General features: G+C 44.5%; 1 protein-coding gene across 4 annotated transcripts in view; it reads right to left on the reverse strand.

Annotated features, from left to right (window-relative positions):
• The window catches only part of DNAJC13 (DnaJ heat shock protein family (Hsp40) member C13), a 134,958-nt gene that overhangs the window by 44,694 nt on the left and 71,941 nt on the right, over positions 1-18,323 (reverse strand). For all 4 annotated transcript variants that reach the window (XM_066585062.1, XM_066585063.1, XM_066585065.1 and 1 more), the window contains 15 exons: positions 16,554-16,636; positions 15,941-16,094; positions 14,683-14,786; positions 14,442-14,601; positions 13,434-13,496; positions 12,021-12,122; positions 10,425-10,529; positions 10,011-10,213; positions 8,023-8,107; positions 7,597-7,751; positions 7,056-7,101; positions 5,460-5,614; positions 4,818-5,019; positions 4,604-4,719; positions 2,679-2,757 (listed from right to left, as the gene is read on the reverse strand). In XM_066585062.1, coding sequence (XP_066441159.1) covers positions 2,679-2,757; positions 4,604-4,719; positions 4,818-5,019; positions 5,460-5,614; positions 7,056-7,101; positions 7,597-7,751; positions 8,023-8,107; positions 10,011-10,213; positions 10,425-10,529; positions 12,021-12,122; positions 13,434-13,496; positions 14,442-14,601; positions 14,683-14,786; positions 15,941-16,094; positions 16,554-16,636 — 1,812 coding nt within the window. The remainder of the gene's footprint in view (positions 1-2,678; positions 2,758-4,603; positions 4,720-4,817; positions 5,020-5,459; positions 5,615-7,055; positions 7,102-7,596; positions 7,752-8,022; positions 8,108-10,010; positions 10,214-10,424; positions 10,530-12,020; positions 12,123-13,433; positions 13,497-14,441; positions 14,602-14,682; positions 14,787-15,940; positions 16,095-16,553; positions 16,637-18,323) is intronic.

Below are 18,323 nucleotides of genomic sequence, written 5' to 3' on the forward strand. Positions count from 1 at the left end.
GAAATCGGCCACTTCTGTAGGATGCCCTGTCTGCTCTCGTTACTGGGAATGGAATCCAGATCCAGCAGCTCTCCCTACCCGTCCCCAGCGTTTCACAATGGCAGGTTAATGGAGTCTCTGCTCTCCCATCTCTTCAGGTGCTATTGAGCGGGCTGTCAGCACTACTCTTCATACATGTGACTCCACCACAGCAGGGGAAGGACACTGCTTGTTGGTGCTCAGCCCGCCTCCCCATTCTGTCTGTATCTTGTGGGGGCGCTACAGGGTGGGACAGAGGTGAACTATGATCGTAGAGCTACTGCCAACCTGCGCATACAGAGCGGGGCTGAGGGAGGATGCTGTGTTTGGACGACAGTGGTAGGCACATACACAGCCATAGTTCATGGGTCACCTAAAAATTACATGGTGGGCCCGATTTGGCCCGTGGGCCTCGAGTCTGTCATGTGATGTAGAGAATGCTCCAGAGCTGTTATACAGTGAATGGCCACTGTTTTTTTTTCTTTTTAAGAGACACCCATCTAGTAGCCTGTTGGACCTCCTTTGATTTTCAGAACTACAGCAATTCATCATAGCATTCATTTACAGGTAAGAGGACACAGGGTGCGTCAAGAAAGCATTCGCTACACCATTTACTCCACCAGCCTAAACTGTTGACACCTGACAGAAGGGTTCATTGATTTAGGCTGCTTGCACCAAAATTCTGACTTTTCTCTTGGACAGTGTTGATGGAAATCTGAATTCACCTGACCAGGCGATGGTTTTCCACTGTGTAATTATCCAATTTTTGCTTTTTTTTGCCTGCTGGAGTTTATCCATTCTACTGTCGATTCACACTGAAACTGATTCATTGAAAACTTGCGCTCTTGATTTTCTGCTGCACTCTGGGGTCAAGTGTCTAATGTCCATACGGTGAAGCTCCAGTCGTGAAAGTGCTAGGGTCTGTAATAAAGTGGCTCATTCAAGGGAACAAGTCACCAGGGTCATACTGTCCAAACCATAGACCAGTGTTCCCCAACTCCAGTCCTCATGGATCCCCAACAGGTCATGTTTTCAGGATTTCCTCAGTGTTGCACAGGTGATATAATTATTGTCGGTGCCCCAGACATTGCCACAGGTGCTCTTACTAGGGGATATCCTGAAAACATGACCTGTTGGTGGTCCCTGAGGACTGGAGTTAAGGGACCCCTGCCATAGACCACATGAACCTGGGACAGGCACCGCCATTGCAGAAAGGCAATTATTTGGAAGCACGGCAGCATTTCAGAAAACACATATGGAATTTTGCTCAGAGTCATGGAGGCGGAGACCTACTGGCCTCTCCCTGCCCATCTAGTCTAGGCTGACAGGTCTCTCCCTATACAAAAGCAGGGAGAGAGACCTGGCAGTTGACGCGATCTGGAAGGGAAATGCTGGTGGGGCTACACATCCATGACTCAATGCTTGATTTTCAAAGTAGGTTTATTCTGAACCGCTGCAGCATCGCCGTGCTTGTCCTAGGTTCATTCTAGTCTTGGTCTGGACAGCATGAACCTAGTGGTGGGTTCCCTTTTGGCCCATAAGGAATATAAACATTTACTTAGGCAGCCTTCACATCTGCGGTGGGGTTCTGTTTTCCAGGTCCATTGGAGGACCAGGAAAGGCCGAATTGGCCAGTGTTTTGACAAAACTGACCACTATTGAATGGACCCCATTGACTATAATAGGGTCCGTTAAGTTTGCACTCAACTGCCCTGCATTTTTATGAAACTAAAGTGTTGCATGCGGCGCTATTTCTTTCGGTCTTCTGTGCCGGATCGGAGGTTCCATCACAGATGTGAAGACAGCTTACAACAGACATGGCAAATTATTTATCCCATGCCTTTATTTTCACACTACTTTATACATTTAACATAGGATGCTTTACAACAGTGTTTTTTTTTCAGATCCTTTATTAGACCTGCTGTGGGCCCACTTATTACTACTATATGTCGTAGTTTTATGAAAAGGGGCACAAAAGTTTCCCAAGATTCCTTATAAAGTTGGAACAAAATATGGCATTATCCACTGAAAATGATATTATGGAACCAGATTTCATTAAAGAGAAACCATGCGGTAGCCCACCGGCTTCAGACCCTTAGGACCTGTGCACACAGGGCGGTGCCATATCTGTGAGTCCTTAGAAGGTTATAACTAAGGATGAGCGAGTATACTTGCTAAAGCACTACTCGTCCGAGTAATGTGCTTTAGACGAGTATCTCCCTGCTCGTCCCTAAAGATTCGGGGGCCGCCGCAGCTGACAGGTGAGTCGCGGCGGGGAGCAGGGGAGAGCAGGCGGGAGAGAGGGAGAGAGAGAGATCTCCCCTCCGTTACTCCCCGCTCTCCCCCACAGCTCCCCGCTCCGCGGTGGCCCCCGAATCTTTAAGGGCGAGCAGGGAGATTCTCAGCTAAGGCACATTACTCGAATGAGTAGTGCCTTAGCGAGTATACTCGCTCATCCTTAGTTATAACCCTTAGAACAATATAGACTATGTCACCTTATGAAACTATAAGCGGTACTGGTCAAAATGCTCTGAACCCATACAGACGAGGGACCGGCCTATCAAAATAGGTCAATGAAATAGGACTCCAAAAAGTTAAAATTAAACACATTTGTATTATCTACTTTTAGACTAGTGCTAACATATGTAATAAATACAAACCCTTCCATCAGGATTTTTGTCCGGATGGTATTTCTGGGCAAGTCGGAAGTACGCTTTTCTTATCTTGCTCTCTTCTTGCCTTGGATTTAAAATAAAAAAAGTTTGAGGTGCACAGCAGAAAATCCCATAGCAGGCATGGCACGTCACAAGAGGCGGGCACGGTACGTCACAAGAGGCGGGCACGGTACGTCACAAGAGGCGGGCACGGCACAAGAGGCGGGCACGGTACGTCACAAGAGGCGGGCACGGTACGTCACAAGAGGCGGGCACGGTACGTCACAAGAGTCAAGCTGCTTAACAGGATGGAAGAGGCATTTCACAGATGGTTTCATCTGAAGCTTTTGCTTTAAGTGAACAGAATCTAAGCCTCAACACGTAACATCCAAGCTAATTCTGCTGGACACTGGAGCGGCTCATAAATACAAAGGAAGCTGTCCCTGCCGCGGCACTTCTGCAATGAGCATTGCGGAAGTGTTACGGATCCGCATCATCGCCTAGGTAACGGCACAGGGAAATCTGTACAGCGCAGGGCTGCCGGAACGGGAGGATAACGTGCAGGATTTCCCACACGGAATCGGTGCATGCCCGTGTGCATGAGGCTTAATACTCTCCTTACCAATCCCCTGCTGCTCCTACGCAGACACTTCTGTATGTTCACCCCTGCTGATCTTTCGGTGCTTGGCTCTAGCAATGGCATATTTACACAACATGCAACTGTTAGAGAAAATCGGAGGTAACACGTCACCAGTGCCTGGGTACAACAGTCTCATTTTGTGGCAGTGTAACACCGATTTGCTGGGTAGTAACCCCACTGATCAGCTGTTCACCCGATGTATCTAATCCTCATCTATGTATCTAATCCTCATCTATGTGATACTAGTTGTAGCTGAGATACACTGTGTAACAAGATACCAGCAGCAGTTTGAATTCACCCACTAACCCCCTTTCCGTTCCTAAACTTGTAAGTGAAAGTAAAATATGCTTCCTGCTTTGTCTCAAGTTAAAGAAAAGCTAAACCAATAAGTGTTAAGGCCCATTTAAACAACAATTATCGCTCAAAAGCCGTCTTTTGAGCGATAATCTTTGGGTCTAACTGCACTGACATCGTGCAGTTTTCGTTAAGCCGTCGCTCATCGTTGTCTTTCAACATGCTGATAAACAATGAAGAGCCTTATCAGGGTTTCACAGCGGGATACAGCTGATACTATTGTTTCAGCTGTATCCCGCTCCTCGATGACAGGCTGGGTATAAAGAACGGAGCAGTCCATTTCTGTTCTCCATACCCCGCTTGGCTGTGTAACAGTCAGGCGCTCCGAGCGGGGAAACACCTGGATGCAGGAGACAAGCGGCCCCGCTTGTCTTCTGCACCCCCCCCGCACGGAGCGCTGAGCTGTATAACAGCCGTGCGCTCCAAGCGGGGAACAGCTGGATGCAAAAGACAAGTGGCCCCGCTTGTCTTCTGCATCCTCCGCTCAGAGCGCAAGGTGATCGCTCAACGTTTGAGCAATCAGCTTGCGCTGTAAATGACAGAACGATTTACAGACATTTACGACATTTTTTGAGCGATAATAGTTATGTCTAAATAGGCCTTTAGCCTTTAATAAATCTGCCTACTTGATATATAAACTGTTGTATGTGATGTAATAAGGCAGTCAGAGATTTGTGAACACATGGTTCCCTCTGCCTAAATTGTGTCGATACAAATAAATCTTTGTTCACTTCCTACGTCCCAGCTATCTCATCAGGTATGGCATCATACATTAATACTACAGTGGGCAATTTACACAGGGTGCACAGTTTGGTACAATATATCAGAGGTTATTCCTCTAACAAGCCTTATTTCAGGCCTCCTCTGCACACACCCGTACACCTATTTTATAAACACTTGTTAAAATACGTATATTCCATTCATATTTTTAACTTACTGGCCTTGCCCTTCAGGAAGGCCAAGAACTTCGTAAGCATCATCAATAGACATGCTTGGAGGCTTTTTCTCCACTTCTCTTTTCCATGCATCCAAAGTGTCCTTCAAAAGTTTTACCTGTTAATAAAAAAAAACAAAAACAAAAACAGCTGCTAATAATCTCTAGATACATGGTCCATACCAAACAAGAAACGCTAAGAAGGTTTATGACTTACAGGATCCTTAATAGGCCAATTGGGAAATCGGAGCGTGTCACAGAAATGTTTCAGGTAGTAGATGTTGCAGAACAGCTCATTCTCCAGTTGGGGGTAATTGATGACGGGGATGGGGCAGTACTGGTAAAGTGCTCGGGTGTTACTTTGGAGTCGGGGACTGAAATCAGCTAAGTGGGCAGCAATCTTCTCAATCATGAGACGCCTGAAATTCACCAACAAGCAAGCAGTGTTAGCAAAAGGAGACTGTACAAAAGAAAAGGGGATTTTGAAGTATGAAAACAAATATGGGAGGAAGTCACAAGTTTTGACTTCAATGTTAATTCATAAATGTTTGCAAGGTCTCAAATGCACTAAAATATGCGACTTTTCTGCATCCTCAACAGTTTTGTAAACAGGAGGCAGGGCTTCACAGGAAGGGGTGGGGCCGAACAGGTGCTGCATTTAGTATAATGTACACCAGGAACTTGCATAAATTACAGCCTGTTGTACCCGCTAGACACTGCTGGAGCAGGTACACCAGTCGCCAAAAAAGGCAATAAATGTATTAAAAGGCTTGCACCTCTCCACGTATTTGGTACACCTTACTTCAGCAGCACTTATCTTAGCATGTAAAAGGCAGATCTTAGATAAAGGGATACATACCGCATTTCACTGCTCCAAATAGCTTCTGGAGTGTCAAACTCTCCAAGAAAAATCTCTGAAAATCTTTCTGGTTCATAATTTTCTAGATAGCATACCATAGCCTCAGGGAGAATGTGACCGAGGATGCTGCGCTGGAAGATGTCCGTACCTTTGTTCTGAAACAAATCATTCATAAACTAACAGGTAAATGCAGTTTTAAGAAGGCTTCTGTAATCAGATTCCTGCTGCCCAAACCAAGGGCATTATGTCCCTGATACAGAGATACCCATTACCCCCATGGGGGTTTTTATTATGAAACGCTGCAGCATAAAGTTAAAGTAAGGCCTCCTGTCCACGGGAGACTTTTCACTGCGTTCCCCGCAGCGAACGCTTTCCATAGACTTTTTCTATGGAAAGCGCAGCCCCGCTGTCCACGAGCAGAGAATCATAGCGATTCTGAGCTTGCGGGATTTAAATCACAGAATGCTGCAAATTGCCGCGATTCTCTGCGGTGAGCCTGTCAGATAGGCTCAGCGCGGACAGCCGTCAGCTCTTCCCTGCTGCCCAGCGGCGGCTCCCGCAGCGGAGATCTGCCATGAGATATCGCTACGCCCGTGGACAGGAGCCCTTAGACTCAAAACTGAGCCCAGAGTCACGAGGGCGGGCCGTGTCGGCCTCTCCCCGCCCAAAGTATGCAAAGCGACAGGAAAGCTGTCACTTGGCATGATGCGGGTAGGGAGAACCTGCACAGTTCGCCCCTTTTGGCTCGAAGTTAAGCTCAGACTCAAACCTCAAAGTGCATTTATTCTGAAATGCTGCCATGCCATTCATTTCAAATGGGGCAGACAGCCAAGCCCTGTGCTCTGCTCTCTATCTGCCAGCACCATTGAAAGGAATGGAGCCGCTGCTGTACATGTATGACCAGCAGCTCCATTCCCCAACCACACTACAGTAACGGAATAATGTATTTCTAACAGTGAAATAGTGGGTCCCTCCTTCTTGGGATCAGTCGCAGAGGTCAGAAACCCCAGTGATATTCGTTTCCACCCATACAGTGGAATGGATGAAAGAGAAAAAAAAAAAAAAAAGTTTCATTGCTGCTATACCCCTTTAATTCACCATTTAAGCGAAAGCTGAATAGAAGGCCCTCGGTCATCCTAGGGTTGTGACTTGATCACAAGCCAATGAAATACAGTACTAAATGTAGCATAAAAATGAGTGATCCGAGTGTCAGATTGACCAACTTAAGAGGACTATACACAATTCTATTGCAACGGCATACGTTAGGGGAGAGAGCAGGAAGCTAGATTTCAACACTTCTTGATCCTTTTGATCACAGGGAAGGTAAGCAGCTACCAAGGTGCCCATCAGCTTACTCCCTTACATAGTAAACACATGCGTATATAGCTGAGCATTCACATCCGTATGGGGCTGTCTGGAGGAGGAACTGTGACAGTTATTCAAAGGTTATGTCAGGTTTACATAGAAAAACTTTCCTAACGCATCTACCTGCCAAGAAGACTAGGAGAATAGGGCTCAGTAAACACTACAAATTTTGCGTGTTTCATTACAATTATATTTTTTGGGGAAAAAGAAAAAAAAAAACAAAAAACATACCTCTTCCGATCTGAAAGCTTGTTTTGTATGAGTGTACTTGAGAAATCTAAAAGGGGGGGAAAAAAGGGAAAAAAACATTTTACTAGAAAATATTTTGCATCCTCTGACTTCACATACATAAAGCTGTAGTATATCAGTTGCAAAGGAGCAAATCCTTAAAATAGTCGTTGCTGGTTCAAATAGGCTATATAGACTAGTTGCCCAAAACTTGCCCAAATAATACCAAAGTGTATTGCCAAAGACAAAAAACCCACTGGCCCCTGCCATCACATGCACAACCAATACATAGTAAGAAGCCCTCTAGGTTTTAGTTGTATGTGCTTTTTCTTTTTATGGCAAACTGTACTGTAAACCCTCTCAGAAAACGCTGCAGGGAACCATGGGTAAGAAATTAATGTAGATTATCTCTCTGAAGAGGTCCCATATACGGGTGTGTTCGGGGTGCTAATTGTAACACTAGACTACTCATCATGTCTTACAGGTTCTCTATAGCATAATTCCACATCCATTTGGTGAAGCCCCTTGTTCAGCGACACCTTACCTGGCAATCGGAAGCACGTTGGAACCAGTGTACATCATTATAAAGAAGAATACTCCAGTGAGATAGAAACGAGGCAGCTGGGGGTTGTCTTGCATGATGTGATACAGCAATATGGAAACCTTCTCTACCAGGATGGGGTCAAACGTCAGCAAAAGCTGGAGGAGTGAAATGGAAACAACTGCATTCAGCCAAAAAGCAAATACACCACAGCAATGGCTAGTGGGGAAAAGTTTCAATGGACGGAGAAGAAAAAAAAGGTTTAGAAAAAAATTAATTGGTCTCTAAACTTTTTTTATCCTCGTTTGGCATTTCATGGATTGAAAAAAAAAAAAAATTATGAAAAAGAAAAGTAGATGGAGAGAATACAGCCCAAGAGGGAAAAATGTAACAGTGAGACTGCTCAGAAAATCATGAAGTCTTACTGACCTGTGTGATGTGAGGCAGGCAAGTGTTATCTGACAGCAATCTCTTGACTTTAGGCAATGGTCTTATAATGGCATTGTCTTGGTCCCTGAGGAACACAAAGCATCAAGGCAATAAATCATCCATTACTACCATTTATAACATATTATACAATGACATACTATGATGATAGCCAATTCATTAAGAAGTGAGCAAGCCCTGTCTGCAAATAAACAATTCCCAAAGAATGGGTGACTGGGACCAGAAGTGCAGATGCATGGCACAAAAGTGAATTCAGGGTCGGCCTTAGGGGTGTGCGAACTGTGGGGGCGCCATGTGCGAGATTCAAAAAGGCTTTATTGGCATAACTAAATAGAGATCAGTATTGCCAAAGCGATTAGAAAATAGGAACTGGGGATTTAAGGGGTAAGTACTCTTCTAGGGTGGAGTATAGAGTCCATGGCATGTCACGTATGGGGTATTTGAGTCCATGGCATATCACGTTCCTCTCAGTCTATGGCAGCATTGACATATTTGGCTTCCTCTTCCCTCATCAGGATGTGAAGTATCTCTTCCATGAAGCTGAAGTCCAGAAAGTGATCAGAGAGTCTACTGAAGCGTGTGTTCCTCACCGCTGAGTATCTGGGTCATCACAGCAGGAAGTGGGCCTCATATTCCACAGACCCCTGGTTGCACTGTTGGCACAGTCTACTTTTCCTGGACTTGTAGTTCTGCCTGTGTGGTCCTGATTCGATGGCCAAGCTGTGGCCATGATCTGGTGCTCTCTGAGGTCTGGTAAGATTTCCAGATATGGGGCCAGCCTGCAGTCCTTCTGTATAGCGTACGAACTCCAGATTTCACTGCCATACAGGAGGATTGGGGAAATTATGCTTTTAAAGATTTTGAGCCAGTCACTGGCGGTTTGAGGTGGTAAACTAGTCTTCTGATGGCGTAGAAGGTTCTGCTTGCTGTAGGTAGTTCAGTATGATGGTAGGTTGCCGACTGATTATGCATTTCTTCTCCCGAACACCAGGATGTTGGTCTTTGAGTTAGTCTGTAGTGCTGAATCTTTCCAGAATTTGCAGGCTGTCCGGGAGTTCTTTCTCTGCAGGTGATAGCAGTAGGAGGCCATCTGCATACAGCAAGAATTATACCTCAGTGTGGTGGAGGGCGAGACCTGGTGCTGATGAGGACTGCAGGGCTGTGGCCAGTTCATTGGTGTAAGTGTTGAGCTCAGGCTGCAATCCTGTCTGACTCCTCAGCTCTGTTGGAAATAAGCCGTTCACCTCCCATTCACTTTCACACTGCACCTATTCTCAAAGTAGCTCTTGATGACATGATACATCTTCGAGCCCATTCAGATCTCCCGTAGTTTCAATAATAGGTCTGGGTGCCATATGGAATCAAATGCCTTTTTAAAATCCACAAAATACGTGTAGATCTCCCCCTGTTTTATGTTGTGGACGTGGCTCTAGATGAGGCTGTGCAAAGTGTAGATGTGGTCCGTGGAGTGGTGGTTTGGCATGAATCAGGCTTGGCTTTCACTGCGGACATTGTGTTGGGTGAGGAAGTTGAGATTCCTCTCTTTTGGGATAATTAACAGTTTCCCCAGGTTGCTGCTGACACACATTACTGAGTAGTTGGCTGGGTCATACCTGTCCCCACACTTTGGTATGAGTTATGAAGCAGTGGTTCCAGGTTTTGGGGAAGTAGCCAGCACTTAGCACGATGTTTGGGCTGTACGTCTGTTGGGCTAGATTTGATCATTTCTTGTAGGATTCTGTCTGAGCCATCAGTGGGTTTTTGCACTTTATGGGTGTGATTTGTTCATCCTTAGGGATATCTTTAATGAGGTTGGTGGTATAACGATATTGGCAAATTGTCACCCAGCTTTTCAACCTGCCATCGTTCTGGACTAGGGGAAAGCTGGGTTGATCTGCTCCATATTCCTTTTCCCCCTCCCTCACATCTGCAGAGCTCTTTGATGTCATTTGTCTCTGGAAATTGCTTACCTGCTGGGAAAGTATCCACACATGGTTATAAGCATATTTAAGATAAGGGTGGCCAGATCTGTTTCATTCAGGACAGCTTGTCCGCTTGCCAGCAAACACCACTTAAGTTGGGGAATGACTTGCAATGGGCGCCAGCCATCCATACCCTGCGCCCAGCAGCGAGTCTTGGGGCTTAACACTCCTTTGGTCCAGAATTCTTGCATCTGCCAAAAACAATGAAAATCAGATTTTCTTAAATACGTATTCAACGCAAGATGATAGCAAGAGAGAGACGGGGCTGCGGAATTAACCCCAAGACTTTAGCTTCATTTGTAGTTTTAATTGAAAGATAATAACAACACTAATTATGTACGTAAAGTCCAAACATTCGGGTCTAATATCCGTAGACACTTAAAGTAACAGTTTAAAGTCTACCTCCACAGAGCTGTACGGACCGCTGCGCTCCTTGTCAGCATTGCCGAAGTACCATTCCTTCTCACTCTCCCTCTTCATGTCCGGAGAGGCTTCTATGACATTGCTCTAATAAAGGAGGCAAAGACACAATTTGCAGGCTTCGGTTTTTCAATTCTTTCCCACTACTGATACTAGCGAGTTGGGGTATACACACAATGTACTCAAATTATATGGGAAGGGCTTTGTAAAGGATTCTGTATCATTATGGGTAATGCGGCTATAGGCAGGCAGTGTCATTCATACCGTAGATGGAAAATAAAACTGGCGGTTAACACCCCCCCCCTCCACATCGCCTCCCCACCTTCAAAAAATAAACCTTTTACTGGAAACAATAACTACATGAACTTTTTAAGATTGTATTTTTCAATGATACCATTTAAAGTAGAATATAATGTACTGGGTAACTAGCAAAAATTGGAGTGGTTCTAAATGGAAAAAAACCAAAAAACAGCACTGCGCCATTTATTAGGGGGTGTTTTTACAGCATTCAGGGTGCACTAAAAACGGCATCTTCTCTTCATTCTGTGGTCAGTAGGATTACAGGGAAGTCAAAAAAAAAAGTCTGTTGCCTGTAACTGGTGTAAATTAGACCAGAAATGCCTCGCTTGTTGGGCCCAAGAATAGATTTCTCAGAAGACACATGATCGCACTGTGCGTGCGCCTCTTCGTGTATGCGGCACAGCGTGCGCTGTGGAAGATCTTCTACTAAGCATGCACAGGAAATGGCGAGCTTCATAAAAGGTCTTCCATTGTTTTCCTATCCCCTAGCCGGCACCGATATCTGTATAATTATCACTATATATGCCATCGCTTAAAGGGGTTGTCCCGCGAAACAAAGTGGGGGTATACACTTCTGTATGGCCATATTAATGCACTTTGTAATATACATTGTGCATTAATTATGAGCCATACAGAAGTTATTCACTTACCTGTTCCGTTGCTGGCGTCCTCGTCTCCATGGTGCCGTCTAATTTTCAGCTTCTAATCGCCGGATTAGACGCGCTTGCGCAGTCCGGTCTTCTTTTCTGAATGGGGCCGCTCGTGCCGGAGAGCGGCTCCTCGTAGCTCCGCCCCATCACGTGCCGATTCCAGCCAATCAGGAGGCTGGAATCGGCAATGGACTGCACAGAAGACCTGCGGTCCACCGAGGGAGAAGATCCCGGCGGCCATCTTCACCAGGTAAGTAAGAAGTCACTGGAGCGCGGGGATTCAGGTAAGCACTATGCGGTTTTCTTTTTTAACCCCTGCATCGGGTTTGTCTCGCGCCGAACGGGGGGGGGGTTATTGAAAAAAAAAAAAACCCGTTTCGGCGCGGGACAACCCCTTTAACATTACCTCCCAATACATAAAAGGAGGAGTCTGCACATAATCTACAAATAGGATGTTTGGGGGAAACCCCCTGTTTGTCCATTCTGTCCGTTTATTTTGGGGTTAGCCTGACATTAACCCTTTGACTTCTGTAGACGACCAGGAACATTTTTCCCTATTTTATGATTCATAAACCCGGGTTTATCTTCGTTAGAAAAAAATATGTTAAAGCTCTCCAGTCCAACTCACCTGAAGTGGAACCGTGGCTCTGCTGGTGTGAAGATGCGCTAACGTAAGAAGATCAACCAGGATCCTTACTCCATTGGAGTCCATAACATCTTTCACATTTTTCTAGAATATTTTAGAAAACATTTCCAAAATAGATGAGATTACTCATTGCATGAACTCTACAGTGGAGAGAAGTTATCAGGCGGTACAACTTAAAGGGGTTTTCCAGTATCAGATTGGTGGCGGCCTGATGCTCAGCACCCGCAACAATCAGCTGAAGGGAAAGGGCCACAGAATGTTGGAAGAAGCACAATACCATACTCTAGTGGGCCAAACTGGTACTGCAGCTCCCCCCCCATGGAAGAATCATTCCAGACCATTACACTGTGTAAGGGTGGCTTCACACAAGCGTGTTTTTGTGCATGCATACATGCACACAAAAACACGCTTCTATTAGAACCAATGCATTCCCTATGATGTGTGCAAATGTCCGTGCTTTACAGGTGTGTGCCTGCAAAGATAGGACATGCGTGCACCACAGGGAATGCACGCATGGTCTTCAATGGAGCCGGGGATGCCAACGGCGGCTCCATTGAAGACAATGGTCTGCCGGCACCCCAGAATTATTTTTCAGGGAAGAGCTGTAAATATAAGCTCTTCCCTGAAAAACAAGTATTTTAGTGTAAAAAAAACCCCCCCAAAAAACAACTTTCTGCCGCTGCCATGTCCCCACGGGGATGAGGAACACATCTGCCGCATGCGGCAGATGTTTACTTCATCACCCCGAGGAAAAAGAATTCCCTGCTGCATCTGCCACATCTGTGAGAGATGAGTCCTTCATCCCTGTGGGTAGGGGATCCAGCTGCTGGCATCCTGTAATTGTTTTTCAGGGAAGGGCTTTAAATATAAGCCCTTCCCTGAACAAGAAAGAAAGAGTGGTGTTGAAAATAAAAAATAAATTTAAAAAAAAAAAAACCCAAATCACTCATTCTTCTTTAGCTGCCGGGGCTCAGCCGCGTCCTCTCTGCGCTGTCCCCGGCTCTGTAATGCAATTCTTTCAGCAGCCAATCACAGGAATCTCTCGCCTGTCAGTCATTCAGCGAGAGCTGCCTGTGATTGGCTGTGCACATCCGCACCTGTTGAAGGAACTGCATTACAGAGTCGGGAACAGCGCAGCCAGCACGCGGCAGCAGCGGCGGCTCCATTGAAGGCAATGTACGGACCTTTCCTACACACGTGTTTTTGCACGTCCAGGGATGCTCGCACCTATGTACGCACAAAAACGCGCTCGTGTCAAGCCACCCTAAGGATTAGTTGTTCTTCAGCGCCCTTCAAACTATATTGATAACCTATTCTGTGGAATAGGGTTGCAATATACAAGAGTACAGAAAAACCCCTTTAATGAGAACACTAGGCAACTTCAGAGTCACCTACCTTATCAAGAATCAGCTTGTTTAAAAATAAGATGAGCCTGTCCCTTTCCAGTCTGTCAGTGCACTGAAAACAAAAAGACACATTGAAAAGTTAATTTACATCTGGATACTTCAATAGTCAAGTGTTCCTCTCCAGGGTTCACGAGTTCCCGCCATAATTCTGGGTTCTGAAGAATCAAACCTCCACGCTCTATCAATGTTGCATCTAAGTTGTTGTTGTAGACCGCACTTTCAAGTTTTTTTTCTAGCTTTATTGATCCATACTTGTGTATGTAACACACATGTGCAGCTTAAATATACCTTTAAGTAAAAGTACAAAAAAACTATAGCAAAAATGCTTGAAATCGCCTATTCTATACATAAAAAAAATAAATGACCGTTATGCTTTGTCTTATTTGCATATTCTGCACATTTTTCTTTCCAACCGCTCTTCTGCGATGAAACTAGGTGAAGACGTTGCTAAGGAAATTCGTATTCACTTAACAGCATAGCAGAAGCGGGCGCTCCAGCTGTGTTCTTTCTAGAGCAGATGCAGCTGTTTCCATATACCACTATATAAATAAATGTTAGATATTTTATTACATTTTTAGCCCTACTTTTTCCTCCTGTGCCCCGCTGGTGTTATTCGCGTCAAGAACTCCGGCACCAGTGCTGTAAAGAAGCTGTTCTGCCCTGCAGACGGCTTCTCCCCTTCACAGCGCCCGCTCCCTGCTGGGCCCAATGCACTGTCAAGATCTCAGTGCATCAGGTGTACAGTCTGGTGAGGTATGCAGCTGCATTATGTATGGACGCATGAGTTCTCCTGGTGATCCATCTGCGCACTGCTGTATGATTAAGGCAGCAGTCAGGAGTCTCTGGATATGTCAGACCCCCCTTCCTCTGAACTATAAGGCGTGGTTGCTTTTCAGCAAGATTAAAATCTTGCTGAAAACTTTGTCTTATAGTCAGAAAAATACAGTATCTCAATTATTCTTACAGGATGTATAACATAGTAATTAAAACAAGATACCCTCTCAAGCATTCCAACAATGTACTTGGTATCTGCGAATGACCCTATTTCTTCATGGCACCTGCCATACACAATTGCTAGGGCTTGTAAACATAAACACTTCATGTTCACTTTTGGAGTGAGGAGGAATCGATGGTAGAGTTCATTGAAGAAATCGTACCTATAGAAAGAGAAGGAAGGGACCTTAAAATGATGCAACCCAAATCCAAAACCAAGGCCATACAAGACATAAGTTTCTTACGATTGCTTGATAACACTGCTTTCCTCATTCTCATCCTCTTCCAACAGCAATCGTAGGTAGTAGTCTCCTATTTTTATCTCATCAGCCAGACATTCGTATTTTACCTTAAAGGACAGAAGACATACAGAATCAGTATGAGAGAATAGAAAATACACCAACTTCTGACATCCTACAAAGACTTGTGTATGTTGAATTCTACATGCAATGTAATAAACTCTCCACTGTGAGAAATGCATGAAAATTTACATATAAAGCTTCATCCACCAAGCCTCTGTTAATATTCATGGGGTACCCCCCCAAACGTCCCCACCGATATTCAGAGCTGAGCTCATAGTCATGTGTTGGCCGTGCCCACCTCTTCCCACCAGCCGGCAAGCAGACTGACAGCTCACTCCCTACACCCAAGGGGAGAGAACTGCCAGTCTGTATGCTGCAGATGAGGAGAGACCAGCACGGCCCACCTCTGTGACTCGGAGCTCAGCTCTAAGTTAAACTTCATGAACCTCGAGACAATATCCCTTTGAGGAGATATTGCCATTTATCAGTACAATACATGCATCTCTTCCATTTCTGCTAAAAGCCTGGAAAAAAACGAAAGCGGGTCAATTCTTTATAAAGAAGATTACACTTAGGCCGGGCTCACACAGCGCTAATTTGCGAGAGACATGCGCGCGAGAATGTAGCAAGTACGCAATGACATACGTACTTTCTGCGTATTGTCAATCACCATGGCGTGTATGCGCATGTAACAAGTGCCAATTCATGTGAGCAGCAACATCCAATAAGCGGCGCTGCAGAGGTATTGTAATATGCAAATAAGGAAGATGGAACATTTGGCACATCTCGGGCTGGCTGCAAGTTATTTGCTGAAATCTATTGCAGGTAGATTTGCGATATAATTTACCTTATTCTCTGGCGTAAATTATAGGGAACTTGGTGGGCCATGGGCTGTCCTGCCCCTTCCACTTTTTTTTAATACAAAAGTGGCAAGGGGGTGTAAAATGTACAAAAGTAGAGGTGCAATTTGCACAAAAATGTGACTTATCAGAATTATGGTTAAAGTGGTTTGTGAATTTCCCCAATAGTGTGTATCTAGCCTTACCCTGGAAAGACCATCATTACAAAAGTTTATGCTTCCTTCTAATACTCTAAAATGCATCCGATATTTATACAGAATTCTATAAACACCAGCCCAAGTTGGATGCAAGTAATGGTGGTGTCTTGTTGGGCGCAGACCTTAGAAGGGTTGCAGCAATACCTCAAACTCCTGATAATTCCATGAGATCACCGTTGAACTGCCAAGTTCCCGATCAACATTGAACGCTCTCATTTCAGCTTCAAGCGTGTCTCTCAACTCCTCCCGGGTTTTAAAGTTCCAGATCAAGTTTGATCGAGCATGATCCTGGAGAAATCTTCAAAAATACAAGCAATTCAGGTGTGAACTGTTACTGGAAGGGAGAAGCTTTAGTCAACTAGGATCATATTCAACAGAGCTGAACATTTCTGCCTGACCTACTTCAGTTGGAATAACCTCGGGTCTCCTTCTACAACTTAGTTGCAGAGTCTATCTGGGCACAGAGGGTATATAATGATTAGTCTTATAAAGAATCAAGCAGCTGGATTTCACATGATATCTCTCCTGTATTACGGCCTTCCGGTTCTTATTAGAAGTCTAGTATTCCCTCCAACTTTGTGCAGGGTTTTAATTAAAACTAATTCTGGTAAGTGAAAGAAATTCAAAACGGGAAATAAAGAATCCAGAATAATTTCAAAAATTTGCTAAATACAAAAACATAGAACTCCTTCAAATGTTTGTGTGATCTCACATGTTTATAGACAAAAGCAAAAAAAGTTAGACTTTTGATTTTCACCTGTAGTAAAAAAGATCCCAATTGGCCTCTATTTTTATTCGTTGCCGCCTTTTTCGAAGGATGACGGGTTTTTGGTTTATATTCTGAAAATAAAAAAAAATATTTATAGTATTTTTTTTAAAGCGACCATATTTACTCCAATAAAATGGTTCTTTACATCTCAACTGATAGCACACACGGCGGATTATCTATACGTTCCCACTCCCCTTGTAAACCCAGTGTTCATGCACAGGAAAATCTACACAGAAGGATACCAACCTAAAAGACAGCAGAAGTCATGCAGCATATTATATATTTATTATACATACACACATTTACATATCTGTTTAACATGTATATGTAAGGCCGGGCTCACATGACCTGATCAGATTCCCCATGCGGGACGCCAGCAGCAGATTCCGGTTGTGAGCCCGGTCGGTGACCCCGCGTATGGCACTAACCTGTATTGCCTATAGCCTCCTAGGCTTACAAGCAGTCATGCGCAGTAAAAGTTTTTTTGCTTTTTTAGGCAGCAAGTCCAACGCCGTCACTTAGCGATGACGTGGGTATCTGGAGCCCACATTCAATATTAATTGCGTATCGGCAGTGGGTCAGACGCCTCCATTGACATTAATGGCCACCTGCGCGGTTTCGGTGGTAAAATGGTGCATGTTGCAATTTTCTTCCGCTCAACGAACACATAATTCGCATCCACAAGTGCGAAGGAAGAAAAAAACGAAATTGCATGGCTTTCAATGCCTGTGTTTTACCGCAGAAAGTCAGTGCGGACAACTATTGTGGATTCCTCAATACAAACCCGGTCGTAAGGTTCATACAACTACCAGTGTATTCAATGAGTTAAATGGATGTAGAAATGTGAAAATCTGATTTATATTCTACATGGAAGTCACGAGAGACCGTTTATCTGTTAGAAAACGTCTGAAGGTGTGTTTACACCACAAAGATGATCGCTCAAAGGATGGTTAGTACAAAGTAGTAGCATATTAGCCACCAGGAGCTGTAGTTAAGGAGCAGACCACCTGCTGTTCCATGATTACATTCCTTGTTCTACTGGCTGGGCTGACAGCTGAGAACAGCTGATAAAATGTTATCAGCTGTAATCAGCTCTCCCCGGACAGAGCACAGTGTGCGGTCCTGCTTATCAGCTGTTCTGCCGAATAATTGATTTCACACAGAACTGAAATTCATGGTTCGGCAGTCTGAACAGTCGGCCGGAGCGTGAACAAGCCGACGAGGACGTCATCAGCTCATTCACTCAGTCAGACGCAAATCGCGAGGCTCTCATTCTGTCTAAAAGAGACACAGATCAGCGTTAAGGCCCTTTTACATGCAACAATTATCACTTAAAACTCGTTCAAACACCCTAAAGTGAGCGATAATTGTTACGTGTAAACGCAGGCAGTTGTGCACTATTCGTTCACTTGTCGTTAGCCGCAGGTTTTTAGCCTGCATAAAAACCATCAGTGGCAGAAATTCTTATCAATGTACTCCTTATGTTTGCTTTGTATACACAATGAGTACACTATTTGCTTCTGCCAGGAGAATACAGTGGAATTCTCCAGGCCAGATAATGCTCGCATCAACATACGCCCACCTGAGCAAACAGCTGCTTAAGCTAATGAAGGAAGATAAAAGGAGTGAGTAATTTTCTGCAGAAAAGCCGAGAATTTGTTAAATCGTTCAACCATCTAAGAGAAAATCGTAGCGTGTAAAAGGGCTTTTTCTCAGCTTTTGGTATAAAATGTTTCTATATTGTATGTGAATTGCAAA

This window comes from Eleutherodactylus coqui, chromosome 12 (assembly GCF_035609145.1).
Source record: "Eleutherodactylus coqui strain aEleCoq1 chromosome 12, aEleCoq1.hap1, whole genome shotgun sequence".
Classification (NCBI taxonomy): domain Eukaryota; kingdom Metazoa; phylum Chordata; class Amphibia; order Anura; family Eleutherodactylidae; genus Eleutherodactylus; species Eleutherodactylus coqui.